This window comes from Parus major, chromosome 10, assembly GCF_001522545.3.
Source record: "Parus major isolate Abel chromosome 10, Parus_major1.1, whole genome shotgun sequence".
NCBI lineage: Eukaryota > Metazoa > Chordata > Aves > Passeriformes > Paridae > Parus > Parus major.
Window position 1 is genome coordinate 7,688,260 of NC_031779.1, and position 22,249 is coordinate 7,710,508.

Here is a 22,249-nt window from a genome sequence, read left to right on the forward strand (position 1 = left end):
TTTGAAAGTTTATTTATTGTCTTTTTGCAATTACCTGAATAATCCCAAAAGAATTGATGAATTCATCAACAGATTTAATTTTTCCATAAAAAAATGAATAATATTTATTCCTTCATTTTAAAGTTGTAACTTAGAAACTTGGAGATTCTCATAACATATTTTGTCTTTGATTTTGACTATATTTAGGTTTTTTTCGCAGTGGAAAAATGCCTTCAGCTATAGATTGGTTGTTGTATTTTTTCTCTAATTTTGCAAAAAGAAAAACATTTTTCTAATAAAGATGTGGTTTAAAATATTTTTAGAAGCTTCTACTTTCAAATCTATCAAAATTAACAAAAATAAATAATAGAAACTCCCAACAAATAAAACCATGCTATAAAACCAAAATCAAGAAAGGAAACCCATGAGCAAAATTTAAACTAGTTACTTCTTGTTTTATTAAAGAATGTATGCATGTTTCAATGATAAATAGGCTGTGTGTCCACCCAAAATTGAAGGGGTCTGATTCTGGCATTTTGTCCAGAATATTGCTGGTTTGAGCTTGCAGAGGCATAATCACACACAGAACTTTCTTGCACTGTGAGCAGACTGATGTACAAAATGTGTATAAAATGACACATGTGACTCTCTTCAGAACCGTGGTCTTGGCTTGAGGAAGCCTCTAATCTTAAGAAAAGAGGAAGCTGAAAAAGTAGGTGATCTCCATACTTTTGAGAATTCATAATCAGCAGAGCATGTCTCACCAAATTGTAACAAAACTTACTGCGTAGACAAGGTATCTCAAATGGACCCGACTGTGCTGGAGAACATAAATATTCACTCACTTGTTATGCAGTGCTTTGTGTAACTACAAAGGAATAAATAAGGAAACTGAGTTGATTTGAAAGGTAGAACATTTATTGTAATTAGGAAGCTGGGCAATGGGGGGCAGGAAAGATATGTGGTAGGCAAGGTAGGTAGGTAGGTTTTTGCACTTCTTACTTGGGCAAAAAATGAACCAGAGCATAGAATGAATTATTTTGTGTAGTTTTGAATCTGGGGTTTTTTTTCCTATGTCTGATTGCTAATGCTGTTAATGAAGTTCTAATTGTTGGAAGATGTGGCTTTAATTCCTGCCTGAAACTGCATTAGTTTGAGTATTTGTCTGACAGCTCAAGTAGGTTGTGAAGCAGTTTCTGACAATATGCAACAGAAACGTATTTGTATTTGTAGCTGTCAGGAAACACTGTTAAATATATACTTGTGTGAGGTTTTCTAGTGTTCTTTCTGTTGACAAGTGTGGGCCCTTAAAAAGCATTCTTGTTGCATAATCCTGTGAAGCCTGACAGATTTATTTTTCAGTTAAGGAAAACAGCATAAACCATTCAGCTTTTCTCCAAGTGCTGTGATCTAAAAATCAGATAGGAAAACTGCTAAAGGATGCCAAAAGTTTGGGAAAGGTGAGGGAAAGGAAATAGCCAAAACACATGGCTTAGCAAAAAATAGAGTTACAGTGGTGGTATGAAGTTCACATGTACTTCCCCCCTAATATATGCTATTTTAAAATATTGACCTGCTCTTTTTTAATATTTCTGCTTTAATATTTGCCTTACTGCCTGAATAGTTTCTGTCTAGCAGATTTGTCAGACAACCAAATCCCTTGTGTGATGATCTGTTTTGAACTCCATTTTGAGGCTATAAACTGAACCATTTTACAGGGCAGTTAATTATTTTAGAACTGACTCTCAAACTTCAGTGTTGTAAATAAGTATATCCAACATGTGAGGTAGTTGTAGAGAGTGATAAGCTTTCTCCTGAGCCTCCTTTTTTTTCCTAAACAACCCCAGCTCCTCGAGCTGCTTCTTATCAGAATTTTGCTCCACACTCTTCAGCAGCTTTGCTACTCTTTGGAAATTCTCCACCACCTCATAACGGAATGATGGTGTTATAGACTATTACCTATGTAAAAGCATAATTCTTACCTTTCATTATTTGTAGTTATGTTAGCTGTGATTACTGGAGCTTTACTGCATTTGTTTTGATTCAAATATTATCAGTATTTCACTGTATTGTTTTTTCAGCCTGGCCTTGGTCCTTATGCTGGTGAAACTATAAACCTGGGGAGACGTCCCAGTCTACTTTTGCATTTAGGATGTAGGTTTAGCCAAGTATACTTGTAAAGCAGAGGTGATCCTTGAAAGGTTTGTACCAGCCAGAGTAGACTTGGTCTGAGCAGGATTTAGTGGCAGATAAGGAATCAGCTGTGGTTTGTTTTGTATTTTTACAGCTTTTGATGAAAAAACCCTTTACAATTAATTATTATATTATTTTATCAGTTTTCTTTCAGAATATTGGTTTACTTTTCTTTTTCAGAGTCTTCCTTTTGTCATGGGCTTCATGAATGAAAGAAAGGAGCCTTTCTACAAGGTTCTTTTTTCTGGCGAAGCTTCAGGACGGATCACTTTGTGGCATGTTCCTGATGTTCCTGTGTCAATGTTTGATGGTTCTCCAAAAGGTTGGGCACTTTTGGCACCTTGCTACCATCTTTATCATTATGTCTTGGAGTCAATTTCCATGAAAATCTAAATTCTCATAAAAAACTTCTTACACTAAAAAGTGATGCTCATTTAATCATTGTGTGGTGATTGCCTGTAGTTAGGAGGAATAGCAACTGCTGACTTTCCAACCCTAGACTGCAAAAAGGATAAGTTAAGGGAAATGATCAAGAGATGAAAAGTGTTTGTTTAGTTTGACTTTTGATATTTTGTTTTGCATTAACAAAAAAATCCTCTCTTGCCCCACTCTCTAGAGATCCCAATTACAACCATGTGGACTCTTCAGGATAATTTTGATAAACATCGTTCCATGTCAGAGGGCATTATTGATCAACTTTGTGGATCTGAAGATGGGTTTGGAAATGCAGTTGTCAGTTCCTCTGTGTACATACCTGGTCTTGATAGGCTTGTATGCGGATGTGAAAACGGAAAAATTTTTGTAACATTAGGTTTAAAAACTGCAAGAGCAAGACTTTTAGAAAACATATCTTTTCTTAAAGGTAAGTTTTAAAAATTTGTTCCGATTCATCTCAGTCAAGCACAGATGACTTCATATTTCTGGCATCCCTTCCAGTCATTCCTGTAAAAATTCTCTGAAAAGTAGGGTTGGTGGTCAGGAGTGGAATGAGGAAAATGGAAGATTATGATGATCTTTCTCTTTCCATATCTGATCTGTTGGATCACAGCTTAGTACTACCAAGGTGCTTTCCATTAGTAGGAAACTGGGAATGGTTTGGGATTGGTTATGCCCTAGAAGTGAGATATGTGGCATGTCACTATATTGGCAGTTTTCTTTTTTATTTGTTCTCTAAAAGATCATTCCACTGAAGGGAACATAAAGGGTACATCTCAGTAGTGAAGCTCAGAGTGCAGACCTTTGTTCTCTCTTTTAGAACAGGTTCAAAATTCTTTGATCCCATGTAAAGGTTGGTTAAATTTATCCTGGTTTTCAGGAAATGTGCTGTAAGATATGGAACTCTTAAAGAGCAAAAATAATTAATGTATCATCTTGTTTCAGATAATTTACCTTATAAGGTTTTGAATGGTCACAGTAGCAGAGTCACTTGCTTACTTTATCCACATGACAAATCAGTGAGATTTGATCCAAGCTGGCTGTTATCAGGGGGCCAGGATTCTGTCGTGATCTGCTGGGATATATTTACTGGAGGCATCCTACACCAGTTTAATCTGCAGTCTGGTGCAGTGACAGAGCTCTTGAGATCCCCAGAACACTACAGAGTAAGTAAAAACATAATAAATGTCTCAAAAAAAAGTAAATCTCTATATACACATTTGTGTGTGTATATATATTTATATACAAGATAAAATAAAAAGAAAACACTGTCTGGCAATACTTTAGCCCACACCACTTTATGATATTGTACTTTCACTTAATTTTTGTCTTTAAAAGTTCCTTTTAATTGCAGGGAGATGAATTCCTGAGTTTGTGACATATTAAATTGAAGCTCTTAACATTCTATTCACCATTTATAATATGATGATGATCAATTTATATGTCAATCTGATTAACTCCTCCTCCTGAAAATTAAAGAATGTACTCAATAAGGCTAAGAGCTTGAACATGGTATTTTAATCTTCTCTATTGCTCTAAAATATATATACTTCATTTTGGTCCCTGACATATCTTTTTCATCCTTTATGTGTATGTTTTTGCATTTTATAATATTCAGAACAATTTAAATTTTTTTTCTAATTAATTGAATTTTGAGTTTAATTCTGTACATTACTGTACAGAATGTTTTATGTAACTTTTGAACCTTATATTCCTTGGGGCTGGGATTTCCATTTTTCCTCTTAGCCTACAAACACATAATTGATACTAATGAATGACTCACAGTTTCACTTACATGCCAAAATTAGGTAGCCAAAAAATGGTTTGCAATAACCAAGTTGATAATATTTGTAAGGCTCCTTTTCATCTTTATTCTTAAAACTGAGTAGGATTTAATGCCTGTCTGGCTGCTGCTTCAGCATTGTTTAAAGAGCTGAATTGTTCTGTAGGGGAATTCCTGTGTGTCACCAAAAGTTACCTGCAGGGAAGGAAGGCTTTGCAGTATCAGATCCATTCAGTATGAAATTAATTTCTAACTTAGTTTGTTTTATTAGAAATAAGTTACCTTTGGCTTTTCTTTTTTTAGACCTTACATAATTTTATATCACATGAATAGCAGTTTGGTTTAAGGTAATTTTTTTACTACTTTCTCTTGTAGGACAACTGCTACTGTATAGTTGGCTATATAATCATTGCTTTGATATGCTAATACTGTGAATAAATGGAAATTAAATTATTATATTTAAAATACTGAAAAACCAAAGATGAAGGTATGTTTTCCTGTCAGGAAATGAATTGTTTAGCCAGACTTCTGAAAACAAGTTGAAGATGTTGGCTGAAATACAAAATAAATTTCTAAAATGAGTATGTTCTGGGAAAGAAACTGCTGGAATACTGTTGTTAGGCCAGTTGAAATGATGTGGTTATGAATGTAGTTACAGTGTTGAAACCTGAGTTTTCTGTTTTTGCAGTTAAAAGACCAGAGTATAGTGTGCTGTGTGTGCAGTGACCACTCAGTAGCAATTCTACACCTTCAGAAGAGACAGTGTCTCTTACATGCCAGAAAACATCTGTTTCCTGTGAAGAAGATAAAATTTGACCCTCTTGAGAATGTGCTAATTGTTGGATGTGAAGACAACTCAGTTTATGTTTGGGAAATTGAAACAGGTAATGATACAAAGGGGTCATCCTATTTGTTTTTATGTTTTCCTCCTTTCCTGAAGGTTTGTCTGACGTGGTGGTATAGGAACATAATTATTAGAAGGCAAAAACATTAGTAGAAATACTAACACATTGATTATAGGAATTGGAGAGTTTCAATGTTTATACAAAAAAGAAATAAAATTTTCTTATGGTTCAAGGTATGGCACTAGTAAAATTGAGAATCTTAAATCTGATACTGTTAATCAGAAGTTTAGCTGACATGGCAGTGAATTGAGTAGAATACTCCTGGGAGCTGTAAATAAAAGCAAAACTTATTAAAATAACTGTTTTCAGTCAAAATTGTCCCAAGTTGGAGCACAAAGCTATGCTTTCCTCCAAAAATTCATAATCTGAGATATTTTGATTTAATCGATAATTAGTTAATAGTGGAAGATAATTGTAAAGCTCACAACTGTGTAGGCGGCAAAATTAAAGCTGAATGTTTTCAGGTTAAACTGTAGATTCCCAGGTGATTTGAGAATGTAATGCTGATTCATATGGGTAATAAATGTAGCTATTTGAGCTTGAACAGATAGAACTGTTAGAGGTTGTAATGGTATAAGGCACTACAATATGAGTGTCTGGACAATTCAGAGCTTCCATAGAGGAAGGTCCATTGAGTACAGAACCACTGAAATGCACAACATGTTAAAACTGCAGTAAAATTGGATTTTGATAACTGAGCACTGAGATCACTATTTATTTAACAAGTTATTCCAACACACTAACTACATGGTTTACTTCAGACAAACAGGAAAAATCAGAGTATATTTGAATTGTCCCTCCTTCACTCATAAACCATTGCTGATTTCAAGATTAAAGAGAAAGTAAAATTGATACCACTGCTCATGCATGTTACATACTCAGGGTGTGGATGGCTAAAAGTGTATTTTGTTACAAGTATAAGGGAAGAATGAGTGCCACAATCACCACCTCTTTAAGAGTAGCCGGTAGACAGGAAAAGATGCTGTTATTTGCTATACAGTAGCAATTAACAAATCTTTTGTTGTTGTTCCTGTTATGCATTGCTGACTAAAAGGTGCCATCTAGGGTCAATACCTGAGAAAGCCTAGTAGGATATACTGTAGTTGCTTTAATGTTGAATTACATCTGTATTGCAGCAGAACACAAGAGGTCGTGGCGTTGATCCTTGAAATTGGCCTGACCTAGATCAAGAGCTATGTAGATACTTCAGTGGCACTCAGGCAGACAAAGCATTGTTAAGATGTGTGACAGAGATGTACACAGCATCACTGAGGCACCTCTGCAGGAAGGTGCCTCTGAAAGGAATCCCTTCATCAGGATTTCATCTGTTGGCAAATGAATGGGCAACCACACATAGTACCACTTGCCTACAGTTACCTCTGCACATGTTTCCTAACTCAGTTAAATAGGATAAAATCTGAGTGGTAGCCTTGTGCTTGAATTCCACTGTGGAAAGGGACATGAGATAGCTTTTATTCCTTCTACAGTCAAAAAGTGTTTTTATTTCTTCTGGCTATGCAGTTAGCATCATGACTTGGGCTTTGCATGTAAGTTAAAGTCAGTGGAATATTGTGTCAGACTTATATGTCTCTGTTTGCAGTTAACAAAACAAATCTGAACAGTGTTCCTGTGCAAAAGGTAATGGATGGCTGGGAAAACAGCTTGTCTCTTTATAATTTCAGGCTGTGGATTAAGAAATTTCTATGAATAGTTCAGTATTTACACTGTTGTAGAGTCATCAATAATTCTGTTGAATTTTTCAGGTGACTTTAGAAAAGTTAAGAGACCTAGTACCACTTTGACTCTAGAATGGTTCTTCCATCAGGTAATAATAGGGTGACTCGTAAAGATGGAAGGTTTCATTGTTCATAACAGTTCATTGTCCAGTTTCCTGTGACAGAGGTTGACACACTTGTACAGAAAGCATTCCAAAGGATCTTAAAAATGTTTGTCTCAACTGACTTTCATAATCATCACTTTATGGGGCAGAAGAAACTTTGTGTCCTAGATTAAACTCTAGTGCTACTTTGTGTACAACTTGTATTCGCTTTTAATGAGATATACAAAGATAACCTAATTTTACACGATCACTGGGGAGTTTTCTGTGTACAATAGTCTGCATGTATTCTAAATAATTAGGATTTCAGCATAGTTTATGCTGAAATGTTAAATGTTAAATAGGAGAATAGTTGACTTAAAGTGTCATTTAAGTCTGTATCTCTTGTCTACTGAATACAAGACAAGTCTAAAAAAGGTGGAGGAAGAAAAGGCAAAAGGTAAGTGCCTGTTTCTCTTACAGGTCTAGAATAGGAGAAATTTAATTATACTCTTTTATTCCCTTGATTTATAGAGCAAAATAAAATTATTCTAAGTTGAAATGTTGATATTGCACCTGCATGGGAGTTGTGATATAGAAAACAATACAGAGACCATGAAATAATATCTGTGTGGTTTAATGTGTTTTACCTAAATTTTAATATATGTATACAGCAACTTTCCATTACAGTGGAATATCTTTCCATGACAATGAATATTGATCTAATCATACATTTGGAATATTAATATAGTATGTGTACAGGATATGCTCCAAACTTGTGTGCTAGAAGACAAATATAAAAATCAATAACAAATTTTAGTCTAATTAAAGTGTAGAATCTTTCTTCCAATAGCCACCACTTGAAATCCCCTTCAGTAAGGAAATTAGCTGTTATCTGTATTGTTTCTACATTTTCCTAACCAGTTGGTATCTTTGCTTTTTTAGACAAGTGAATGTCATTAAAATGAGATATACTAAAACAAGGATCAAAGGATTTTTGCTTGCTGTGTACAGGAGATGCCAATGTGTCTACCAAGCTACCTTTAGATCCATCTTGTATTAAGAGAGAGGAATGAATGGGTGGACATTAAATAGCAATCTTCCTTGCTCAGAGTTAACAATCTTCATTTATCTGTGATGAATTGTTTTTCAATTAGTAAAAGTTTAAAGTTAATTTATTCCTTGAAGTTCATAATACTTGCAGAATGAATCATTTACAAATTACCTGTTATTTTCTTTTGCCTTGCAAACATTTGTTTTGATTTATTGTTAATGATATGTTTAGTTTGGGTTTAAAGATAGAATAACTTCACTTAATAAAACCTGAGTTTATTGTTCAGTTATCATAGTGTTAGCTTTACACTGGCTATATTGTGATTTTTTCATACTCCCCCAGGAAGTGCAAGTTTTCATAACTGTCTTACATGTTTCTAGCTCCAACAAGAAAATAAAATTCTAATATATGCCTAAAAATATTTTTGAGGTCAGATCTCCTGAATAGCCAAAACTAACTCTGCTTACAATTCTTTCCAGGGACGGTCAAAAATCATCAGTAAATGACATTATCCACACTGCTGGTGCATTGCTTTCCCTATTTGTGGTCTATTTGAATCCTCTGAATAGAATACTTTTTCTTCTATTTTGATGTGCTTATTATCATAGTATCAAAGTGCTTAGTAACAACAGTCCTGCCATTTTCTTTTTAAGTGCAAAACCATACAGTTGTCTTTGTTTCTAACAAACCAGAAATCCTAAGAATGGCAGTGTTTTATACAGAATTATTCTGAGAACACTCTAGGTGGTATGTAATTTTAAACCCCCATGTTCTGATGTATTGCATATACCAGAGCTGTACATAGAAGTATCTGCTACCTCATTTCAGAGGTTTTCTTTGCTAAGTGATGACTTACCACTTCCATTCACTGTAATGAGACTGACTCTGTCACGGTGTGGAATGCTCCATATGGAGCTCTCTTGCTGGAGCAAGCAGGAAAAGCAGCAGTGCTTCAAGCCAGGCTGTCACTGTGGTGGGAACAAGTTCACAGAAGGTGAATGTTCCACTTTGAGTCCATACTTAAAAGCATGAAGTTTTTTCTGAAACACTTGTGTTTCAGGGCTTTAACAAGGATGATAAATGATTTGAGAAACTTCTGTTGAGAAAGAACAAATCATACCACCTTAAGATAGCTGTCAAGCATAGAAAATTTTACCTCAAGCATTTAAAAGCTGTACAGGTATCAGTAAAATAAACCAGCCTTTAAATGAACTTGTTAGCCCTAATAAAATATGCAGTGTCTAACACTAGTCAAATACATCAGTATGATCATAACAAACTTTATGAAAAATAGAGAAGAGTTCAGAAATACTCTGAAGGTAATTCCAGTTAATGCCACAGCGATGTATTTAAATGTTGCATGAAACCTCTGCTGTTTCAGAAGCACACCTGCCATGGAGGAAATGAAATGACTCTGCAGATAGTGACGTTATGGATCAAACCTTTGATCGTATTGATGGTCAAACTTGCTGAAATGTTTCCCAATACTTTTTAAAGATAATTTTATGTAGTTATATATGCTCCAATATTTTTATAATTGGTGCCAACAATGAGACTTCTAAACCAGTAGTTAACAGCAAGTATCACATGAGTTGAAGAATTTGAAGGGTGAGGTTTGGGTTGTTTGGTTGTCTTTTTTTTCCGAAGTAGACATTTATTTAGTATGTCGGACAACTTTTCTCATCCCATTCAGAAATTAGGGATTAAACTGTTTAGAAAGTTAAGGCTTAAATTTCATCAGGTGTCTGTGAGAAAATAAGTTGTATAGTTCCATTAAAATTTAGAACTCTATCAAAGTAAATTTGGTCATTACTAAGATTTTTGCCTAGATAATTGTAGAACCAAGAATAATAATAATAATAATACACTTTTGTGACCTTTTTGTCTTTGTAAAATTTAGTGATTTACAATCTCTTTTGATATATTTTTCATTTTCCCTGTCTCTCCATTCTCTTTTTCTCTTCAGGTCATTGGTCAGAATTAGATCTGAGTGGGTGAATGTGGCCTAAATGATAAATCCTGTGGTTATGTTTCATCTGCTGGAGGCCATGGTTTAGGGTCAAAGTCATAGCAGTCACTACCTTCTTGTTTCTTTTTTAATGAATTTTGCATAGCTGAATGATCTGTAAATCTCCAAATAAGATTTCAAAACTAATATGTACACCTTGTGGAACTTAGCTGTTGGGTGTGGGGCTTTTTTTTGGGTTTTTTTGTCAGTCTTAAGGTAAAACTTAACTAATGTTTTGCCCCTTTTTTTATTGCATCTTATATTTCATATGTGTAAGCCTCGGGTCAGTCTGTAGCTTGTACTTGAATATTTCATAGCTCTCTAAATTTGAGTCATCATTCAGTAAATACTTATTGATGTAGAATAATAAAGGGTAGTGGAGCCTGGGAAAGCCTGTCTCAGGATTAAAAAAAAAAGCAGGTGGTGTCATCTTTTTCCCATTTTGCTAAAGCTGAGGATACCTGACTCTTGTCAGTATACAAGAGTGTATCTTTATATTCATATGTGTGCATACACACATGTATGTTTCTGTATACTTGGTGGGACATGTATGGAATTTGGCTGTATGTGTCTGTTCCCTCAAGTTGATAATTGGTCTTCATTCTTATTATTAATAAGATTTTATACATGTGTGTATATATGTATATAGGAAGTGTTATTGAAAACTGCTGTGATCCAGTGCAGTCAGAAGAGTGCATGCCAGGGAGGGGTTTCATTCCAGACACTAAGGGATAGATTCTCATTCCATCTTTCAGTTTGTGATAAAGGAGTAGATGAAAACTACTTGCATATCTTCTAAGTTCAGAGCTGGTAACTTCTTCCATTCAGCCCAGTTTAGCACATTTATTGTGTCTTAATTCATTCAAAGGATTGTTGTCCTTTACTGTTTGGAACAGTTTAGATGGAGTCAGGGAGAGAATGGAAGTGTCCTTTCTTTTGGGGTCTTTTGCCTGCATCAGAAATCCTGAGGTAAGGACTGGCTGCATTGGGGAATTGCTCTTTTTACCCACATACATAAACCATTATTATAAGTTAGATTTCAGTAGTTTTCTTTGTGTTGTTCTCCATAGCTTTTTTTCAGCTGAAGGATATTGACAGTAGTTTTCTAATGCTCTTCTGAAAGTGTCTGTTCTGAAGAACGTCATTAATACACAGAGTTGGACATGACAGAAATCTTCCAAATGCAAAAATGAGTAAAGAGAATTTGCAAAGACACATCACAGGGCATCTCCATTTTTAATCTTTTCCTTATAAGTAAAATACCAATGTAATGTATGTTTCATCTGTTTTGAGCCAATTGATATTGGAGTGGTAGCACTAGCAATACGATGCAAAGTGTTTCATAACTGTCTTGGAACAAGATTGTAGAATTGTAAAATTCAAGCATTTTTGTAGCAAGCAACATAAAATTTCTGTATCCTTACTCTACCATCATAGTAGAAAGCATGCTGGGAGAGTTTCAGGTGAAATAGGTATTTATGGAAAAGATGTTAACAGGAAATAAACCAACTAATGTTACAGATGGTACTTGTTCTGAAAGGTGTTTTCTGTTTTGACTACTAGTAAAGCATTTGTTCTTGACCCACGTGCTGTTTTTAAATAAAATCAATTGTGAAATAATTTCTCATTCACACAGCACTGTTATGCTGTAAGAGTCATCTGAATTACTAGGTCACAGCAGCACTGCAGTGTTGAGGATTTTTGATGCTTTAGCTGTGACAGCAAACAGAAAGCACTGGAGCCTGATGATATGACAGGTCATGTGATGGCAGTGAATGCCTCGTCTTGAGGCAGGAAAATATGCGTGACCTCTCCAGTAAAAATGCATCCATCCTTCAGTATGCAGAACCCAGAGAACTGTCTGGACAGCACTAACACCAGGAGACACAATTTGTAGTACTTGGTCCACAGGAAGAATAAGATGTTGTAGCAGTCTCTAGCCAGTCGCATCTGGTGGTCCAGAGCTGCCCAGGAGAGTGAAATACTCCACTCTTGACTGTTCCTGAGACTTGGTTGCCATGGTCACAGCTTTAGAGAGATAAAGACATTCTTTTTCTGTATTTTGTATGTATAGTAGAGGGTCATAGCAGTGGTGTTGCTGCTGTGTAGACACCCCTATCTCTTCAGTTTCATCCATTGTTATTTTATGCTCCTCAATCAAAATCCTTTGGGCTTATTCAGATTTAAATACTTTGTTTGAGAGTGAATTTTATTTCTGTCCTCTTTCCTGTACTCTCGTGTGTACAAGCTTTGTCTTTTCTTACACTTTATTTTCCTTTAAAATCAGAATATATTCAAATAACAGTTTCTGAGCAATAACCACCCTGCCCCAGTATCATTTTGACTGTTTGCACTGGTCAAAGTCATCATCATACATACAGGTTTCTAAATCCTTTCCTCTCATCCTCCCTGTTTGTTTCTCAGATGTATTCAGGCAGCACAGAATATAGGTATTTTCCTTTATTTTGTCTCTGCCAACTACTTGATCTGTAAATGAGTATTTTGGGCTCTTCAGAAGAGTAAAGTTAAGGATATAATATAAATACTTTGTAATACTTTCATGGTCACACATTTTCCTATGCATTTTGTTGTGGTTCCAGCTGTACACACAAACCTGTGCATACAGATGTTTATAATAGGGAACAGGATTGGGTAGTAGATGTAAGAAAGGATGGGGATTTTTAAGAAAATAGACATCTTCTGGAAGGTGCTTCTTAAAAGAAATTTGAGATAGCTGTTATGAGTGATATATAAATGATTTAAAGATGTGATAGGAGTTTTTCAAATTGTTTCCAGGATGTCATAATGTTTTGCTAGTAAGAAAATAAGCTGGTTGTCCAGCGTATTTGCTATTCAATGTTCCTCTCTATAAATGTGCTTTAAAAAGAAAAATTAAAAGAAAAAACCCAAACCAATTATAAGTTCTCCATGTGTGAAGCCAAGCCCTATTTCTTGCTTAGTGTGAGCTCAGAACAGCTTTTTTCAGTTGATGTTAATTTTCTCTTCTCCAAACTATCCAAAAAAATGGTATGCTTGCAATGGCATTGTCCTGATGCACTTAAAAAAGAGTTTGCAGCAGAAATGTTTGGTAACCCAACAACCTGTTGGTGGTTTCTCACTTTGCACTTGGTAAGTCTATAATGTATGGAAGCATATCTGTCATCTGTTTAAAATATTTGTTAAATATATAAAACCTGAATTTGCTTTCATGTATGTCGAGAATACCTGTATATTCCATTCAGGCCATTGCCTTCCAAGGTTAAATTCTGCTGTCACATTTTCTGTATCCTTTACAGCTTCTGATATATTTCTTTTTCTGTGAACTAAAATTTTTTTATGCATACAAATATTCTCTGTGTAGTGGACTTGCCACAGAAGGTGACAGAGAAAGCTTTGGCCCCTCCACTTAAAAATAGGAAGAACAATGATTTCATTGAATTTTTGTTTATATTTTTCTCTGAATAATCCACATAGTTCTGTGGCATGTTTATAACTTGAAAGGCTACTTTACACATATAAGAGGCCAAAATGATATTTGTTGAGTGACTGTATTATTTCCACACTTCACTTTGCAAATGCTGTAGTACTTTTAAGAATGTTTGCTCATGTCCAGCATGAACTGTATAATCATCCCTTGTAGGCATCTGTACACGTGATTGTGTTCCTGAAATACTGAAATGTGTCAGTGCTGGGGGCTTTGTGGACAGTCTGACTAGGGAAGACCTTTTGGGCAACTTTCCTTTCAGTAACTGTCCCCGTGGCACTGGCTGCAAGTCCTGGGGAGGAATTAAGAAAATGGCACATTAAAACCAATTGGGGATGATTCTTCTTTCAGTGTAATATTGCAGTAATCTGCGTTATTCAACTGATTTTTACAGGGGACAAAGAATCAGGTGCCTTATTTTCTTCTGTTCTGAATTCAAAGACTTTGTCGTATGAGTAGTAGAGGTGATACAGCAGTAAACAGAAATGAATGAGTTTCAGAGAAATAATTTCAGATAAAGAGATTTTATACACACATATACACACAAACACTTATTGTATGAGATCCCTCAATCCCAGTCCAATATTTTTAGCAGGTGTTACTGATAGAACTTCAATGTTACACATTTTTTTCTTGTAGGAGTGAAAGGGAAAACTCATGTTGTATTACTTGAGGGTAAAAAGAATTCAAACTTAAGGGAAAAACATTTCGTGTTATAGCTGATATTTAATACTTGAAAAACCCTTCAGATGTATTTTATCTCTGATATTTATAGGAAACATGCTATTTCAGCAGTTTCTTTTAATTCCTATAGGAAATGTGTAGTATATAATAGTAGCTCATTTCAAATACATTTAAGCTCAGTTTTGATATCTATAATGTTAGTTGTAATTAAAATAGTATTACTAAAGTTATTTCTAGATGAAATTTTTTCTAAAATAATACAACTGGGTATAACATCTAGAGGATTTAGATTCCAGAGAGCCATACAAGTGATGAAATACTCTCCAAAACATCATGTTCATACCCTGATGACTAAGTTACAGGTACATTCATGTATAAACCTTTACATCTGACAATTTTTAGGAAAGGAATGAAAAAAACTGAGCTTTCCCTTGCTATTTGTAATCTAGAACACTAGAGGACAGCACTAAAATATTACATAAATGTATTGTTGTTTACAGTGTTAATGATATGGATGCTCTGTGAGGCCTTTGTGAGGAGAAAACAAATTATTGTTTTGAGCAGTTAGGGCAAGTGATATTTTTGTGAATATCCTTGGCTCCCTTTGAAAATTGCTTCTTAATCCACATGTAAATATATAAATATCTGGAGCTGCTTGTGGTCTGAAACAAAGTTATTTGCTGCAGTAATTTTTTAGCAGTTAAGCTTTATTTTTATAATAACAATAGTGTAGAATACATTTTTTGTTTTAAAAAGAGGAGTTATTTGCCTCATCTGTAGATATTTTGTAATTTATTTGCTCACATGTAGTTTACTATATTAGTACTATGATGCTTACATAGAGATGTGATAGTATAGCTCATTGAAAAAGTTACAACTTCTGTTGTGTTTCTCAAGGCACTCTGGAACGACACGAAACCGGTGAAACAGCAAGAGCAATTCTTGCTGCCATTGAAGATTCAGAATACTTAGTGGCAGATGCTCTGCTTCCTGTGTCTCAGGAGTCAAAACAAAACAAGAATTCTGGATCCAAACACTCTAGCTCATATAAGCATGGCATGGGCCCTTCTCTTACTCCTGCAGAGAAATCTCCAGATAAGGTAAGAAGTGAAGAGTAAAGCATTTCTCCAGAGTAATTAGTTGTGATTTCAATTCTTTACCCTTTCACCCGCTGATATGTAAGTGGGATGGTGGCTTGGTTTTAAGTTTATAAAGCCTTCGTCCTCTTCATTCTTCTGAATGAACTTTCCTTCAACCCTATGTCACAGACAAATGAGGAAAATTGGAAGAGGGCCTTATGCAAGGTCATTAATAGATAATCTCAAAAGAATTTTCTCAGACCTTATTACCTGTAGTTAGGTCCTATTTCCTCATGCCTCCAGCTTGTGACTGCACCTGTCAGTTGTATCCTGAGAACAACTGAATGCACCTTTCACCTGTTCAAATGTGTTTTGAGAACAAGCACATCGTGATCCAATGCTATCGGTCTTTCTTTTATTGCTTTTCTAGTGAGACCACAGATCCCGCTTGTTCAGGGACAATTTTTATTGGGTGTGTGTTTTCTGTTAGCATCATCACAGAATAGACTGTGTAAGTGCCTTATGCTTTTATTAGTGTGATTAAATTTGGCATCTTATTGGTTAAAAATGAGATGGTAATGCTCTTGTGAGGTACTGGGCTGCAAATAGGTATGACCATCTTCAGGAAAGAATTGGCCAAGGGAGAGTGTTGTGTTTAGCTTTATCTAGAAATACTTTTCTACCAAAATCATTAAACCAACTAATTGTGACTGATGGGGAAGATTTGCTCTTTCTTTTTGTTTTGATTAAGAGAAATAGATGGAAATAGGCTTAAAGTAGTTTTAATGTGCTGTTAAAACTGAGAAAACTAGTACAGAGATGTCAAATAATGAGAAGATTAAAAATGCAATAGTCACTATTTTCTTGTGGCCTAGATATATCTGTACTTTTATCAGTTTTTTTAGATTTTTAAAAAATTAATATAGTAAATATTTGCTAATTTTAAAACTGGTTATTGTACTATCTCTAATTTAATACAATCTCAAATTCAATGAGATAGGTATTGTTTTCTTCATGTAGAAAAAAACAGGTACAAACCTATTTTCTTAAACCAAATTTGTGCATCAGGAGGTAATATATTCACTGAACTCTTGATGAAAGTGTATCTTAAGAATAGGGCTTTCATGTTGTTTGTTCTTGCTTACCACTTTTTAATTAATGAGTTTTGGGAATTGTTCTTTGCAATAAACAGGGAAACTCATGTCTGCTGTTCCTCAAACCTCAGTGTACATAGAAATTATTTTACCACAAGTATTGAGAATGAAAAATGTTTTCCCTCTATCACATATAGAAACAGCCTTCAGAATGGTCTCTGGCCTTTATTCTGGCTTTATTAATAAAAGGAAATTAAGTAGAAGATATTTCAAAACTGATAAAGTACAGCTTGATCCAAACCCTCACTCTTGAGTTTTATGGTCTATTCTTCATTGTATCTTCAAATTTACATATAACATTGAGTTTCTAATGATTGTAGTTTAACTCTTAATATTTTTCTTTGACCTTTTACTAACCTTAGTCTGATTTCTAAAGTTCTTTTTGATCCCATTTTCTGAAAAGTCTTATTAGCGTGTAATCCTGCTGAGCATGTTGTGGGGCAGATGGTGCACTAGTTGGCCATTGGCACAGAATCTGATCTCCCTGTTAGTTTGTTAAAAGGAATAGTTTCTTGCCTTCTTAAATAGGAACAAAGGAAAAAAGTTTTGGTAGTTGTTAGGTAAGTAGTTTTAGGCACATCTATTAAAGTGAAAATTGCATGGGTTTAACAAGGTGGAAGGACAGAAAATGTGCTGATTATGAAATAAGGGAAAACAGTTTTTTGTCAACTTTAAAGTGTGGAGTTTAACATGTTGTGGGAATTATCATGATCTTAAACTGGGAGAAATACCACAACAGGAAACTGTGGAAATGTAATAATTTGTAGTGCTTTTTTTGATCTAAGTCTTGTGTACTCTGATTTCCAAAAGAATATTCTATTTTCATATTTAAATATTGTTCATTAATTACCTTGTCCAAATGCAAACATATTAAGAATACTATTGATGTTTCTTAGAGAAATTTTGACAGAAAGTCTTTTTTAGTTTCATGGTTTTTTGTTACTGCAGACCTGTTAAGTTTGTCTAAATTAATAATAAATTAGGTTCTGTACTTGTGAAAACACTTTGCATTCATCAAACTTGTGTCATCCAGTACATTCAGAGCTTCTTCCCTCTTGCATCTGCATTAGAGAGGGTTCTGTAGATTGGTGTGGGAGATGCTGGAGCCTAAATGTATTTAGTGTAGCTGAACCTGGGAAAAACATAACAATGGAAGTCCCCTTAATGCTATTGCAGAAGCCCAGTGCTGGCTACACAAACGGGGTGTGGAACTCTGCAGCTTTTTTAGCACTGTTCTGTTAGTGCTGAATTGAAGGCTTGATATCATCAAGTCTGCTGGTTTTTTTAAGTTTTGTGCAGAGAACTTTTTCAGGTTTTTCAAAAAGTGCTCTATTGACTCTTTTGCTCCATTGTATTTTAGCATCTTGAAATATTCTGGAAATTCAGATCCCAATTAATTAGAGGACTGTGGTAATCAGACTTCAACATTCTATGCTATATTAATTAAAGTGTATAATTGCTACACATGTTAAACTTTTAGATTATCAGAGGGTTTTAATATAGAATGAGTATTTCATAATCAATTTCCTTCTTTGGCAAATTGTGTATTAGAAATTTAACAACATATTAAATTGTTAATAACTTTTCTATCAAAAACCCCATCATCAGTTTTAGCATATATTGAAGCACTCAATTTCAGAAGATTTATGTCACAGGAAAAATGAGTGGGTAGCTATTCTGTCCTGTTGGTATTGTAATTGTGAGTGATCCTTTTGTATAATGAGTGATCCACATGAAGACTGCAAGTAAAATTCAGCTTTTATTCTTTCCATTATCACGTTGTTTTACCATTCATATATTTAAGATAAAAGAACATTTTTAAAATAATGGTCTCTCTCTCCTCTAACCTAAAAAAGATAAATATCCTCACACAGTAGTCCAGCTTCAAAGGCTTTCTTTCAGAACTTTTGCCATCATGTAAATCACGGATACAAAAGCAGAATGTTTTGATTTCATGGTGTTTTGACCATTTTAATTCTTTTATTGTGCTGCACGTGCCAGTGGGAGTACCAATAACAGATGACTGTGACAAATGCAGTTAACACAAGATCCATATTAATGTTGTCAAATCCCCTTGATATATTTAAACAGATTTTAATTATTTTTAATGTCAAAAGACACAAAATATATAGCTTAATAGTTCTTCAAGAAAGCTTTACTTAATATGTGAATGTAAAACCTCTCATAAAAATGAAACTTTTATATTGGCCTTAGTCATTGACATAGGGTATTCATCAAGTCAGCAATTTGTGTGGCAAAGTGCCATTTGAATAGTGTATTGTTAGAATACTTATGGTCCACTTGACAAGGGCTCTTGCTGTAAATAGTGCAATTTGACTCCAGCTGTTAAAGAGTGGCTTTGACAGCAGCCAAATAGAATGGAGATGCTTTACTGCACCGCAGAAAAATCAATATTGGGTTCTTGTTCATAGTAACCTGTTTTCTCTTTTTTTTTTTTTTTTTTTTTTTTTTTTTTTTTTTTTTTTTTTTGCAGATTTATACAAGACTATCTAGAGTTCATTTGTGAAAGTTTAAATATTATTTTGGAAGTGAGGCTGTTTTATTTTCAGATTAATGTTGGTGGTGAATGATGCTTGTGTTAAAAAGAAAAAGTGCTTTGTGGATATATATAAATAATGTGATGATGCAGCATTATTGCAACTCTGTTTATAGGGATGGATGTTAGGATGTGGGTGCATAAGTTGTGTAAGTAATGACAAAAAATGTTCTTTCCTTTGTCTTTGTGGTTTTTTTATCATTGTGTAGTGCCACTGTAGTATCCCTGTCCATTTTCTAAGTATAGGGTTTTTTTAAAGCAGGTTTCTTTGTTGTTCTCCCTGTAACAACCCCCACAGATGTTGACAATCTGTAGTGCCATTGTAGATTTTCCTGAAGCATAGTCTTGCTAGTGCTGAACAGTTTTCCAGCAGTATTCAGTGACACAAGGTTGCTATGATACCTGGCCAGTAGCAATAGGTATTGAATCACTGGTCTTAATTACAATAGAATACACACTAGACTCTGCTCATGGTGTTAGTATGGTACTAGCTCTCATTATATCTTTTAGTTCTGTTTGAAAATTGGAGCTCTGTGAAGAACTGATTTTAAAAAAAATTGAAATGCTTCAGTGTGTCATATGAAGATTTCATTGATGCACATAAAAAGCTGGAGGTGTCTGGGAATTGTTTTCCTGGTGTTCCGGAAACCCTTCATGTTGGAAAGTTTCTACCTTTTCAGCTTCAATATTTTGGATATAAACCTATGTTTATCATGCACTAATATTTCTAGTGATTTTAGTTAAAGTAAGCAGAGTAGTCTGGGTAAAAACACTGGAGGTAAAAGCTTATGAAATCTGTGAAATAGTTGCTGAAGCTTGAACTCTCAAATCATACTACTGAAAATCTAGATAAGAAAAGAGATTTTTTCACTGTGTATGTAAAAAAAGACAAAGATGGGGGACAGAAACATATTCATGTGTGGACTTTAAAAAGTATATATATTTTTTTATATATTAACCCAGCAATTCCTTAAAATATATTGTAGTACGAGTCCTTTAGAACTTGATATTCACTTACATAATAGTATATATATTCTGCTCTGAACAAAAATATGTAAAAGCAAGAATGTCCAGAAGTTATAAATAATAAAAGAAATAGCTACTTTGTTGCTGCACAGGGTAAGTAAGAGGCAAATGAAGACTGTAGGACAATAGCAGCTATTTGTTTTAGTACAGCATGGGAAGCAACTTGAAAATAACATTGTTATTGGAAGCCTGGAAAATCACTGCTAGTTAAATCTTACTGATGGATAATTTGATAGAAAAATGGAAATAAGATATAAACACAAATACAAAATAATACTTGGCAAATAGGAAATCAGGAGTGATGCTATAAACAATAGTGTCTCAGACATGGATTCCTTTAATTTGTTTCCTTTTATAATATTTGGAGCATTATTATAGGAAATTACAGATTTTGATTTATGTGAAGTGGATTAATAAGAACAAAGCAATATAGAAAGTAGTAGAATATTTCTCCTTAAAGTTGGTAACATCACATTGCTGCTGCAAGGGTTTGGTTTTTTCCCTGGGATTAGTGTTCAGTAGCTATATTTAGTTGTTTATTAAGTAAGCACAACAGGAAAATGAGTGAAGAAAGGACTCATATATATAGATTTTTTTTCTCTATAATTCAGTTGCAAAACATTTTAGTACTACATTTCCTGTAAAATTTTAAAATTAAGTATTTTATCAAGGGGCCAAGGTAGCAACATAACTACAGTGAAGTAATAACTTGGGAGTTATGTGATTAAATTGGGACCAGTTAAAAAGAACCATGATCCTGAGGGATATCAATAGCTTTGACCACATGCCATGTTTGATGGAAGTTACTGTAGTTTTTGAATTGGCTCACCAAGTCAAGAATTTGTTGATTTGTGTTTTCTCCATTGATTCCTCAAAGAAAAATTAAACCAAAAAGTTGCCATTGTGATATTGTAGCACATTTTAATCTTACACACGGATAGCAATTAACACAGGGTGATATAAATCTGATAACAAGTCCTAACTACTAATTTCAACGCTTCTGACACTGATTATTTTCTACTCTGCAACTATACTGAAGGTGACTAACTTAAAACTTTTTTCCCTTCCTGGACATCTAGTTGGACTGTGTGATAAAGCTGAAGAGGATACTGTAGGATCCTACTAGAAATAAATCTAAAGTCAATATCAACAGTCCATATGAAGTATTTAATGTTGAAGGATGATTTATTCAAGCTAATGTAGCTATTGTTGTCTGTCTTTTCCCATACCTCGACGGCCATGTTGCAATTCCCTTCTCTCTGTTGGAATCTTTAGCCAACTTTGCATTTGGTTTTTTTAGGGATAAGCACTTATAATTAAAAACATATAGCTTCTGTCTTATGGAAGTGGTGTTCACAATATTGTATTTACTACTTAGAACTGTCTCTTTTAGGTCTAGCTGTGGAGCTGGGCACAGTTTGACTTTTCCTACCTTGGATTTTACCTTTGCTACTTTTGTAGTCTAGAAGGTGTGACTTGTTCTGTAGATCAGCCTAATAGATTTTCCTTCTAAGTGCCCTGCCTAATTCTAAAATAAATCACATTATCTTTGTTATAACATTTATATTTTTGTGTTGTTCATTGGTATTCTTTAAATTCTTCACAATTCATGATAGTGAAATGGTGGAATCTTTACAGTTCTAATAATCATCTGTTCTATTCTAAACATGACCTCTTATAGTTTAAGTAGTATTATTTTAGTGAAGAAAAATATTACCAAGAATTGTGTGAAACCTTTTCCTAGGTTTTCACCTACACACACATCTATTTAAAAAAAGAAGTAGTGACCTTTTCAGAAGCACATCATCATCTTACATGCAACTTTAGAAATAGGAACTGCAGCAAACAAACCTTATGTTGCAAAAGGAAGGCTTGTTATCTGCAAACTTCTGGTAGCTAATTGAAATTCTCGTCCCAGTTTTACAGCAGAGATACAATCCTTGGTTAACCTGTGGTTTGATTTCAAACAAACAAAGTAACGCCAGTGGTTGCATGTCTCTTCTCTTGATATAATTTTTTGTATATAATACTCAAACCTTAATTTGTTCAAGTGGTCAGGCTTGGTTCTTGCAGTGCTTGTGGGAAACCATGA

The 22,249-nt window shown here is 34.4% G+C and overlaps 1 protein-coding gene across 4 annotated transcripts in view; it reads left to right on the forward strand.

Annotated features, from left to right (window-relative positions):
- WDR72 (WD repeat domain 72) overlaps positions 1 to 22,249 on the forward strand; it is a 102,352-nt gene that overhangs the window by 19,085 nt on the left and 61,018 nt on the right. For all 4 annotated transcript variants that reach the window (XM_015638966.2, XM_015638965.2, XM_015638969.1 and 1 more), the window contains 5 exons: positions 2,353 to 2,494; positions 2,789 to 3,034; positions 3,553 to 3,773; positions 5,079 to 5,274; positions 15,239 to 15,441. In XM_015638966.2, coding sequence (XP_015494452.1) covers positions 2,353 to 2,494; positions 2,789 to 3,034; positions 3,553 to 3,773; positions 5,079 to 5,274; positions 15,239 to 15,441 — 1,008 coding nt within the window. The remainder of the gene's footprint in view (positions 1 to 2,352; positions 2,495 to 2,788; positions 3,035 to 3,552; positions 3,774 to 5,078; positions 5,275 to 15,238; positions 15,442 to 22,249) is intronic.